The sequence below is a fragment of the Perognathus longimembris genome, chromosome 3 (genome assembly GCF_023159225.1).
Source record: "Perognathus longimembris pacificus isolate PPM17 chromosome 3, ASM2315922v1, whole genome shotgun sequence".
Lineage (NCBI taxonomy): Eukaryota > Metazoa > Chordata > Mammalia > Rodentia > Heteromyidae > Perognathus > Perognathus longimembris.
In genome coordinates this window covers 90461038-90473331 of record NC_063163.1, presented here as the reverse complement: position 1 = coordinate 90473331, position 12294 = coordinate 90461038, and the positions used below count along the sequence as shown (strand labels likewise).

Sequence of the window (12294 nt, the reverse complement as noted above, 5' to 3'; positions counted from 1 at the left end):
GGGGCAAAGCCTGGTATTCCACCTGCTGCTTCATTTTTCAGGCCTTCTCTTCTGCTGTTGCCTTGTGGGGGGAGGGGGGCTGATTAGCTGTGTTAAGGTGGGGAGTGGGGACTGGGAACTGGTTAGCTGTGTTAAGGTGGGGAGTGGGGACTGGGAACTGGTTAGCTGTGTTGAGGCAGGGAGGCCTGGTGGGCTGGGACCCTGTTAGCTGTTGAGGAGCCAGAGGACCTGAGTAAGCAGCTGTGTGAGGACTGAGGTAGAAGGCGGAAGCAAGGTGTGGAGGGAAGGCGGGTGCTCTTGGCAGGGCATTGGAAGCAGCCACTGGTGACAGCCCTGCCAGGCCCCAAATGGGCGTCCAGAATGAAGCCTGCATGGGAGAAGCTGGTCCTGAGGACCAGCCACCTGGCAGACACAGAGCCCAGGGTTTGGTTTGCTGACTCATGGGCTCACCACGGCTTGGACGTGGCCAGCTGCTGCAGTTGGCACTTCACCAAGGAAGGCGGAAGCCTCTGGCCACACACGGGCCACATGCCTGCACATCTGAGCAGTCAGTCCTGCTCTGGGTGCCTCCCTGCTGGCTCTGGGACATAGATCGCCCTCCCCTGGGGCTCAGTCCCCATCCCCTCTGCTGGGACCTGCCATCCTGGTCAGCGGTCAGCGGCAGAGGCCAGTGACCTGAAAGGCTGGAAGTGACACTCTGGAAGAGCCAGACTCCACCTTCAAAGTAGTGCAGCCAGGGGCGTGAGGCAGCTCCCAGCTGCTCCAGCCAGAATCTGTGCTCTGCTGCCTGCCTCCCACTCCCGGGAAGACACGGCTGCTTCTGATCTGTGGTTAATATGGTGGCCCACGCAGTCTTTCTGATCGATTTGGCCTAATTAGTGAAACTCTGTGGTCTTGGGGCCAATTTATGTTCCTGTGATTGCAGAAATGCCAGCTGCACGTCTCCTAATGAGGAAAGTCCTAGCGCCAATTAGGGGGAAATGAATTCATCGTGTCCATTCAGTTTAATAAAGGTCAGGACAAAAATCAAGCACTGAGAGTCTGGTCAGGAAACCCATTGGCAGAGCAGACGTGGGAACACACCTGCTCTGTATCCCAGAGCTCCAGGCAGCTGCTGCTGGGGAGATACAGAACTCCCTTCCATCCTGCTGAGGCCTGCAACCCTGCCCTGCCAGGACCTGCCCCAAGGGGTGGGCAGTACAGAGGGCAGGAAAGGAGCTGTGGGCCCTGTCCTATGCTGTAGATCTGCTTTCGGGAGGGGGGATGTTCCAGTCAGCTGGGGTAGTGTCTAGTAACCAGAGACTTCCCCCCAGCAGTGCTCAGAGCGAGTGATGGACACAGGCTGAACCTCCCGTCCTGCAGCCTGCTCTACCTGCCCCACCAACATGCCCCTAGGTGTGAGGGGCAGGTGCCACAGGGGTATGAAGCTCTGTCATCCACATGGGACTTCTGGCACTGATCCTCGAAGATCCCTTGAGACCTGTATGGAGCCTGCCTCCACCTGCCAGCCTACACATTTCCCAGCCTCAGTTTCTCCATGTCACTGAGGACCTCGATGGGACTGGGACTGCTCAGGGGCCAAGGGCCCCAGGGCACAGCAAGTGCACAATGGATGCTGATTATTGTGTGCAGACCACCCTAAGAATATTGATTTTTAAATTTTATTTATTTATTATTATTATTTTTTAGTCTTGGGCTTGAACTCAGAGCCTGGGCACTGTCCCTGAGGTCTTTTTCGCTCAAGGCCAACACTCTACCACTTTGAGCCACAGTGCCACTCTGGCTTTTTCTAAGTAGTTCATTGGAGATAAGAGTCTCACCGACTTTTCTGCTCTTGGCTGGCTTTGAACCGCGATCCTCAGATCTCAGCCTCCCGAGTAGCTAGAATTATAAGTGCGAGTCACCAGCGCCCAGCTTTTAAAAAAAGAAAATATCTTCATGTAAACACCAGTTCCAACAAAGTTAAAATTACCCATGATCCCATCTCTGTCAGTGCTGAGGTATCCCTCTATCGGAGCCTGTTTGTGGATACGTATGCACGTTTAGATCATGTGTGCTTGCAGGTTTTGTTCTGCTTGGCACATGTGCTCTGAATCTCATGCAGGAGACATCTGGACCTCTGTCCATAGCATCTTATCTACTGCCACATGGAACAGTCTCATAAGCTCAGGCTCTCAGGGCTCTGGTACCAGCTAGGGGCTGCTTCCAGATTCTCCTGATCACCTAACCCTGACCTGACTCAGGTCTGATGCGCTCTTGTCACCTCCTTAGGATGGCATTCTGAAAGAGAGTCGCTGGAGCAAGGGCAGCCTATGTTAGCCCAGCTTCATGCAGTATAACCAGCTCTTCCCCTGCCCCTCACAGAAAGGTCATGGGTGTGCATAGTGCATGTCTTCTTTGTGTGTGTGTGGTGTGTGCATGTGTGTGTACAGGGTGTATTTGTAGTTTGTATGTGTACAGCGTGCGTGCCTGGTATATGATGCATGCATATGTGTGTTTGTGTGCATGCATATATACACATGAGCAGTTTAGTGCAGTAGTGCTGTGTGCACACATGTGATATGTATGAGTATATATGGGTATCCATGTGTGGTGTGTATGTATGTGGTGTCTTGTGGTATCTGTGTGTGTGTGAAGCGTGTATGTATGATGTGTGTATGTTTTTCTTGGTAGTGGTGTAAAAGGAAGGCCATTGCCCAGGCTTGCAGCACATGGGATCTGTTCAGTTTAATTTTTACTCTTTGCAAATATGACAGACCCAAAGGAAATGTCTTTGTTAGCTGAATTTGCATTTCTTCGCTCCTGACTTAGCTTGAGCCCTGTGCGCTTGGTGGCCCCGTGCACTTCCTCCTTTCCCAGGATGGGGCGTTCTCCCCCCACCTTGGTTGGCCCCTGGCGCTGTTCCCTGTGCGCTGCAGCACCTGCTCCCCTTCGTCGTCGTTGCTGTCTTTCAGCTTTCCTTGCAGGATGCCGTTTTACCGCAGGGTGGTTCTCCCAGTGCTGTGCCTTTTCCACAGCTTGCGCCTCTGCTGCCACAGATGGCAGCTTGAAAGCCCCTGGCCCGTTGCTTCTTTCTGGGGCCAGTATGGTTCTTAAGTGACAGGCTTCATCACTGTAGTGCATGTTTCCAGGGAAGTGAGGTTGTGGGGCTGGGAATATGGCCTAGTGGTAAAGTGCTCGCCTCGTATACATGAAGCTCTGGGTTCAATTCCTCAGCACCACATATATAGAAAAAAGCTGGAAGTGGCACTGTGGCTCAAGTGGTTGAGTGCTGGCATAGAGCAAAAAGAAGGCAAGGACAGTGCTCAGGCCCTGAGTCCAAGGCCCAGGACTGGCAAAACAAAACAAAACAAAAAAGAAGACAGAGAAGTGAGGTTGTGGTCTTCCTTTGCCATGTTTGATAATAGTGGACTAGTTCTCACTGCCTGCTGGATTTCCCACCCTGCTCCATGGAAAAGCATCTCCGCCACACGCCAGGTGCACATTGTGTCCCTTTGTGGGGCTTTCATTTCTACCTCATTGCTTTGTAAAATGTTCTGACGTTTGGCCATCCAGTCATCGCTGTTGTCTGGGGCTCCTCTCTTACCTTGGGGCCTGTGTGCCACGCCAGCCCCTCGTGTGCCATCTGATGAGTGTACTTGCCTCTCTCCTTCCTGCCTGACATTCCTCACAGCTGAGATCAGCATGGCCCAGAGGCCCAGCTGTGCTGCAGCATGCGCCTCAGCGTGTGCCTGCTGTACCGCTTGCTTACAAGCAAGAACCTGCCTTTCTCCAAACAGAGGAACCAGCCTGAAGCTCTCAGGCAGAATGGGGGGAGGGGGAGGACAGGGGACCCTTGTGGAAAGTGAGGCGCTGAACCCTCAGGAGTTGGGATCCTTTCCAAAGCCAAAATCTCCTGGGTGGGTTGTTCCTGTAAAGCCAGTGTCCAGCAGCAGAAGGAAGAATTGCCCGTGGCCACAAGGAAGGAGCAACTGTCCCTGGCACCAGGCCTGGCTGGGGCATGGAGGCCAGATGGGCAGCGAGTCTTTTCTAACTGGCTTTTCAGGAGGATGGCATTGATGGGCACTTCTCTGCTTGCCCCAGGTGAGATCACCTGTGGTCAGGACACTTGGCTTCTGGTAGCCCTAGAGGCCAACAGACAAGAGGGTCACTGGGTGAACTGAGGGCTAGCCTCTGTCACCATGGAGGAAACCCTGGGCTCAAAGATGACCCACACAGCCACCTTCATAGGAGAGTGGAGGAGGGACATCGGCTTGGACCAACAGCCTTTCTAGGAGGGTGGAGAAGGGATGTCTGCCTGGATGGATGTCTGTGTGGACAGATGTCTGTATGGACAGACATTTGCTTGGATGGACAGCTTTCTTGCAGTCTCCATCAGCCAAGATGACGACCAAGAAACAGCCTCACCCAGTGTCCTTTCCAGACACAGTGCATCGAAGGAACCTGATGAACATGACATGTCCTAGCCCCGACTAGGAAGCTGAGATGCCCTGCCAGAGGGCAGCAGCGGCCAGCCTTGCAGCTTGTTCTCAGGGAGTCACTTTTGTCACCAAGAGCCTTGCTGTGTCATCCACAGCTTGTATGGGAATGATCCAGAGCCTCATTAGTCCAGTCCACCAAAATGGCTGATGCGCCCATCTAACGCAGCCCAAGTGGCTCTATCTCTGTTCTTCCTCTAATGTGAAGGAAGACGAGGTTGAGCAAGCCCCTTAGAGCCCCAGGGCTGGGCCCTGCCCTGTGCGAGGGGTTTGCTCTGTCTCCGCCAGTCCACACGGGGAAGAATTTGTCACCAGTATTCATCTGGAACCTGCAGAGGGTTGAGTAGTTTTATCTGAGCTTGCAGAGCCTCTGCATTTGCCTTTGCACGGAAGCATCTCCTGGAGTACCCTATATTCATCCTTCCCATCCAAATCTGCAAGAAATCCCAGGGCGTCTGACTCCACCAAGAGAAGAGGCAGGCGTCCCGCTCCACTGCCCTTCCTGTGCTGCAGGGAGGGAAGCAGGTCCTTCTGTCGGGGAGATTTGTCTACTGGCTTTACAATTCCTGCCCAGGGAGACGTCCGACCCCCAGAGAGCCCACCACCAGCATGCTACCAGCAGGTTCACAATTCCCCAGGACACCCACAGGCTCCAGCTTCGATGCCATCAAGCGTCACAGTTTGCAGGCAGTGCCTTGGCAATGCTGGATCAGCAGGAAGGAACCTGAGCAAGTGCAAAGCCTTTTGTTCAAATCTCAATGCTTCCAAAGCCTCCCCTGAACCAAAAAGGCTAATCTTACCCAACAGCACCCAGACTTGTGCTAGCCAGACATCCCACGCCTGAGCCAGGGCAGGTAGCATGAAATGAGCCACCAGGCTGCAACGTGAGCTGCAGGCCTGTGGTCCAGCCGGGGAGGGAGAGGGAGGACTATTGATGGGTAAGGATCAGCTTGAGCTGGTGTTGGAAACCAGGCCCAGATCTGTGCCAGGTCCAGCAGTGTGTGTGTGGGGGGGGGGGGGTTGTTGGCATTGATTCCCTCTGCATCTGGCTGTTGGTGTGGGATCTGGGGACTTGTGCAGTTAGTGGCGGCATCACCCAGGCCATGGTTTCCTGTGGCATAGGTGGCTGTGCAGAGCCCTGAGTCAGAGAATCCCTGGAAAGGGACATAGGCTGACGTGGGGTGCGTGGAGTCAAAGGATTTGCAATTATACAAGATGCAAGAGAAATCAGCCTTGGCAGGGGACCCCAAAGGGGAGAAGGCTTGCACCCAGACCCCGTAGACCCGTCCCCTGTCTCTCCTCCCCCCACCCGGCCATCTTCCCCCGTGCTCCCTAACCCATGTGCAGGGATGTCCAGCCCCGGATGGGTCCCTGCAGCCTCTCACCAGGTCCCGCCCCCAGGTGTGGCAGTGTGGCGGCAGCATGGAGGTGCTGCCCTGCTCGCGCGTGGCGCACATCGAGCGCAGCAAGAAGCCGTATAACAATGACATCGACTACTATGCCAAGCGCAACGCCCTGCGGGCCGCAGAGGTCTGGATGGACGACTTCAAGTCCCATGTGTACATGGCCTGGAATATCCCCATGACCGTAAGCCCATGCCAAGCCGGGTGGCAGGGATGGGGAGGCAGCCATGGGAGTGAGTCAAAGCCAGAGCCTCTGGAGTTCCAGGGCTGGAGCCATGCCCATGGATGCCCTTCCCTGGGGCCCTGGGGCCACCTGAGTCAGGGAAGGGCTTTGCTCTTGCCAGCCCAGCCTGGTGGCCACTGCCATTCTTCTTGGTGAAACCAAGTGGCCGCCATGGTTGGGCTTGGCCGTGGAGCCTCACCTCAGCACAGTGCCAGCAGCCATCCCCAGCCTGGGGCCTCAGAACAGCTTCTCCATTTTCTGTTCCACCCTCAGCCACAGGAAAGCCGTGCATCCCGACCCAGTATGAGCCTGTGTGGTTTGGTTTGGCTTTTGAAACAGACTCACTTAGGGAGCCTAGGCCTGACCCTGCCACCCCTGCCCCCAGGCTGTAAGAAATCTGAGCCTGGGCACTGGGGGCAGGGCTCCCCAGGCCTCCCTACCTCTCCCAAGGGCTCCTCACCCTTAGGTCCCATGATTCACCAGGAAGATGGCAGAACTCAGCATGGCCTGCTCAGGGCTCTGCCTTGCTAGGACAGATTAAAATAGCCAAGGGCAAGGACATAGCAGGCAGGGTCCCAGGGTGGCCAGGCATGAGCTCCTGCGGTCCCCCCTCCCTGGGACCCGGCAGCACTCAGCCCTCCCAGGACTCTGCCAAGTGAGGGCAGCTCATGCCTGAAGTCAGCACTGGGGTTCCATGTGAGTGTAATGATTGCCCATGGGGTTGGCTCTTAGCCCCCCAAGACCAAGCCAGTGGGGACACATATCAGGAAGGAGACACCAGGGCTCAGGGCCCTCTGGGAAGGCAGGGTGTGGAAAAGCCATCTCAGCACCCCGAGGGGTCAGTGGGGCTGCCTGTGGGGAGGGTCCCATACTCACAGGCTGAGACCTGAGCCGTAGATGAGCAACACTCACACCTCTCGCCTGCTTCCACCCCACAGAACCCCGGGGTGGACTTTGGGGATGTGTCTGAGAGGCTGGCCCTGCGCCAGAGGCTGAAGTGCCGTAGCTTCAAGTGGTACCTAGAGAACGTGTACCCTGAGATGAGGATCTACAACAACACCCTCACGTACGGAGAGGTACCGCCTGCACCAAAGTTCCCTGCTGGGGTGGGTGGGCTTTCCTTCAAGAGGCAGACATCTGTGCCTTTGCAGATACCTGCACCTGGACATCCCCACTCCAACACCCACAACCCAACATCCTGACCCTAATACCTATAGCCCAACGCCCACACTTCAACACCCACACCCCAACACCCTGACCCTAATACCTATACCCCAGTAGCCACCCCAATACCTATACCCCAACACCCTGACCCTAATACCTATAGCCCAATGCCCATACTCCAACACCCACACCCCAACACCCTGTCCTAATACCTACACCCCAGTACCCACCCCAATACCTGTACCCCAAAACCCTGACCCTAATACCTATACCCCAATGCCCACACTCCAACACCCACACCCCAACACCCTGACCCTAATACCTACACCCCAGTACCCACCCCAATACCTGTACCCCAAAACCCTGACCCTAATACCTATACCCAACACCCCCACTCCAACACCCATACCTCAAACCAACACCCACACCAACACGTGCAACCCAATACCCTCACCCTAATGCTGACACCCCAGAACCCGCACCCCAGTACTCATACTCCAATGCCCACATCCCACCCCTATACCCTAATACCTGCACTCCAATAACTACATTATCACACCCACATCACAACACCCATACCCCAATACTCACACCCCAGCACCCACACAACATCCAACCTCAGCACCCACACCCCAATACCCACATCTCAATACCATACCCCAATGCTCACCCCAACCCTGCGCCAACACACGTATATACATGCACAAACATGAGATTTGTACAGACATGCATTCCGATGTGCCTCGCATACATACACATGCATTCATTCATGAGCTCCAATCAAGGGCATCTCCTGGCTGGGCACAAGACCTCGTGCCTGTAATCCCATCTACATAATAGGTGCAGGTCATGGAATGTGAACATGTGTGCACATACTCATGCACTCACACTGCATAGCCACTTGACTGTGCACCACAATAGATGCACAGATATGCCTTCCAGCAGCACACACATGGACACTTGTGCACACATCCTTGAGGGCAGGCACAACAGCAGCACAAGACCCGTGTGTGCCCACAGCTCCCACCTGCACAGCTGCACAGGGCTCTCTCTAAAGCCAGGGAGTGGCTGCTGCATTCCTGTACACCCCTGCCCCCCAGGTCTGTGCTGGTGCAAGGCAGTCCCCCAACAGCAGTAGGCTGCACCCTCCTCTCCCCAGCTATTGTCTGCTTAAGGGAGCTGGCCTCCCTCTGGGTAAGAGGTGTGCACACTGCATCTGGGCCAGCTTTGGGGATGGCTGGGGAAGAAGAATTCCCACAGACCAGTCCCTGGAGCTCCTGGCTAACAACATCCATTCCAGTCCCTTCAGGCACAAGGCTTCCTCAGGAACCACCAAATATAGTGATTCCACTGGGTGGAATTGCTGGGCTCCCCTGGTCAGCAGAGTCCTCACTGCCCACTCGAGATGCTCCCCTGGTCAGTGAAGTCTTCCCTGGCCACTCGAGATGCTCCCCTGGTCAGTGGCGTCCTCACTGTCCACCTGAGAAGTTCTCCTGGTCAGTGGAGTCTGCAGTATCCACCTGAATACCCCGCTGTCCCCAGTCACATCTGTGTCCCCTCTTCAGGAGTCTGCAGCTAGGCTCTGTGGCCAGCTCTACCTGCCAAATCCCCAGCCTGCATCATCAGCTGACTACATGAGTCCACACTCATGCAGACTACACAAGTGAGCCTCAGTCTGTTCCCCTCTCCACACCAGCCACTCTTCCCCCTCCCTCCATTTCGCTCCCTCCCAAGCCCAGGTGGGTCTCACCTGGGGAGCCTGTCCCTCAGGGTAGCACCAGCCAGGGACAGAGTAAGTCCTCCACCCAAGGCAGGGAGCTCCTTGTAGCTTCGCTCAGGCCTGAAGACCCACATCAAGTGGCCCTGAGGTTTCTCCTGTTTGTAGGTAAGAAACAGCAAAGCCACTGGCTACTGCCTGGACCAGGGGGCAGAAGATGATGACCGGGCCATCCTCTACCCCTGTCACGGCATGTCCTCCCAGGTAGGCAACTCCTGGACTGCCCCCTCCCTGGGCCTGGTGGCAGGTGGGAGGCTCAGAGGGAGGGAATGGGACACGCTGCCTGACATCGTGAGGCAGCCGAGAGCTTGCTCAAGGGTGGGGGCTCTCTGTTTGTGGTCTCCAGCAAGGCTCCTTCTCATTCCAGAACTTTCTTAGGCCAGGGCTGGGAGCCCACTGCTGCTTCAGCATCTTGAGTACTAACGTACTCACCTTCCCCTAGGCTGAGTCTGTGACAGGTGGCCTGGGCTCCGGGGCCTTGCCAGCTTCAGGCTCCCAGCGTCCAGTAGCTCCATTTCCCCAAAGCTGAGGGTCAGCTGGATTCCTGAGCCTGGACAGTGAGAGCCCTTCAAATCTCTCAGCTCAGCCACCCCGGGGGTCCACTGTGGCACCCCCAGCTGGAGTCTCTAACACACACCCAAAGGCCTCATTTCCAATTGCCTGTCTTCATCCTGGTGTCAGGCCAGGCCTGGCGGGTGGCCTCGGTGGGCAGGAACCCTGGGGCCTGGACATCATGGCCACTCCCTGCTCCTGCTGTCACCCTCAGCTGGTGCGGTACAGCGCCGATGGCCTCCTCCAGCTGGGACCCCTGGGCTCCACTGCCTTTCTGCCCGACTCCAAGTGTCTGGTGGATGATGGCCGGGGCCGCACGCCCACCCTGAAGAAGTGTGAGGACGTGGCCAGGCCAAGCCAGCGGCTGTGGGACTTTACCCAGGTCAGTGGGTGGGGGACACTGAGGCTGTGGGCACCTCTGCCCTCTGGGTCAGCTGGTGGGGTGGCAGCCAGGACAGGGGGAGAGAGAGGGAGCAGAGGGCAGGGGGCAGATGTCAGGGAGCAAGGGGCAGGGGGCAGAGGGCAGGGCAGGGCAGCTCCCACATCAGCCCCGTGGCAATCAGACTTTTCCTTGCGGTGGCAACAGTTTAATGGAGGATGGATTCACTTTGCTGGAGGTCAGCGCTGAGGCCATCTGGGAGGTTTCAGTCCATCTTGGCAGGGAGGGGCAGGAAGGGTGTGGTGGAACAGAGGGGGTGGGGGAGTCAGACTGCCGTCAGACTGCTCCCCCCCCCCCCCCCCCGTTCCATGGCCTGGGCTATGCACTACCACCCCACACTCAGGACCTATCCTCCTCTTCTTCCAAAAGCTCTCCTGGGCTTTTCTCTGTCCAGCCAGGTTGACAGTCAAAATGAAGGCAGCCAGGTGTCTCCTTTGAGGGTCCCCTGTCCCCTGGGCCATCAAGTGGCTCTGCCATCCCAGGCTTGGGGCCTGGCATTGCCTTCAGCACTGGGATGAGCTGCCACTTTGCCTGCTGGGGCTGCTGGAGTTCCACCCCTGTTGCCTCTGGGGTCACCAGGCTTGGGCATGGGCCAGGCTGCTGGTGACCAAAGGCGCTGTGGGGCCCCTGGGGGAGAGGCCAGTCTTGAGGGCCTTAGACTACTCTGAGACATCTTTGGACCCCAGAGAACAGGACAGGCTTGCAGCGTGGCCTGACAGGGACATGGGACAACAGACAGACCAGGGGACAGGGGCCCTAGGATGTCATGGTGGCAGTGTGGGCCCAGTGTGGGACCTCTCACCAGGAAGGTGGGCTTCACGCAGACTCAGTTTCTCCTCCTCCACAGAGTGGCCCCATCGTGAGTCGCGATACTGGCCGGTGCCTGGAGGTGGAAATGTCCAAAGATGCCAACTTCGGGCTGCGGCTGGTGGTGCAGAGGTGCTCAGGGCAGAAGTGGATGATCAGAAACTGGATCAAGCACGGACGGCACTGACCCTGCCTTCTCCACCTAGTGCAAAGCCCCCGTGTGGCACAGAGCCCTCCACATGGTACAGAGCCCCCCACACGGCGTAGAGCCCTGTGAATCGGCCTCCCACGCGGCGAAGAGCCTCCTGCGTGGTGAAGAGCCCCCACGCGGTGCAGAGCTCTGTGGACCAGCCCCCCTCGAGGCACAGAGCCCCCCCACGTGGTGCAGAGCTTGGTGGACCTCGGGGGGTGTCAGATGGGCCCACCCACTCCCGCAGACCCTACAGACCCAGGGCAGGGCTGGGCCCTGTCTCCCAGGATGGTGGAGGCCAAGCAGCTGGTGGCATCAGGCCAGGAGCACAGTGTCTCCTGGGACAGCACATCTGAGGACAGCGCACGCCAATGCCAAACCACGTGCCTTTTCTATGGTGTTCCCAGACAGGCCACCGGACAGCCACCTCCCTGCATGTGCCAGAACCTGTACATACCCCCGCGGAAGCCATCCCTGCCATCCAGTGCCCAGGGTGGGCAGCGCCTTGGTGCCCAACACTCCCTTCCTCCCTGCAGGCCCAGGCCTTGCAGCTGGATGGCCCTTCCTGGCCCACTTACCACCGTCATTAAGGCTAGATCAGAGTGGCTCCTGCGGTCTGGTAAGAGGCAGGGGAGACCACAGATGCCCTGGTCCCACATTTAGGAATGGGCTTAATGCCCCAGCAGAGAGGCCAGATGGCAGCAGGTAAGCGGCGGAGCCGTTCACACCCGTCTTCGCAGCGGTGGAGGCTGGCCACTGCCAGGCGAGCCCACCTTGTCCTAGGCCCCGGCTCTCTTGTTACTCTGTTGTCCTTGCAGCAGAGGTCAGCAAACAATGGCCCCAGCCCCTCGCCTGTTTTTATAAATAAAGTTTTATTGGCACACAGCCACTCCCACTTTGCATGGTTTCTGTGGCTGCAGCTTTGGGGCTGTGGGTGCAGAGTTGAAATGTTGCTGGCAAAGCTCAAACTTCTGTGTGGCCTTCCAGGAAAGCGCTCGCCAATGTCTTTGTTGATGGATGCTGTCACGGCCAGGAGGGCTGGCCTCGCCACCACTTGGGCTGGCTGCGGGTGGGAGAGCAGGTGAGCCATCAGCCTGGGTGCCGCTCACAGCTTCACTCACCATGGCCTTTCCCTGGGCAGCCATGTGGACATCTGGTTAAACCCAGTGTTTGCATGTCACAAAGGCCAACTGTCAAACGAATATGGCTAGAAGCGGCTTCTGCCCTGGCAGGATGGGACAGCAGTTCCCTGGCCCTGGTT

The 12294-nt window shown here is 57.1% G+C and overlaps 1 protein-coding gene across 1 annotated transcript in view; it reads left to right on the top strand.

The window, feature by feature from the left end:
* The window catches only part of Galnt9 (polypeptide N-acetylgalactosaminyltransferase 9), a 45853-nt gene extending 34805 nt beyond the window's left edge, over positions 1-11048 (top strand). Inside the window, exons 7-11 of the mRNA XM_048340928.1 lie at positions 5880-6065; positions 7043-7180; positions 9154-9249; positions 9812-9979; positions 10884-11048. Coding sequence (XP_048196885.1) covers positions 5880-6065; positions 7043-7180; positions 9154-9249; positions 9812-9979; positions 10884-11030 — 735 coding nt within the window. The 3' untranslated portion in view covers positions 11031-11048. The remainder of the gene's footprint in view (positions 1-5879; positions 6066-7042; positions 7181-9153; positions 9250-9811; positions 9980-10883) is intronic.
* Positions 11049-12294: the final 1246 nt, after the last annotated feature.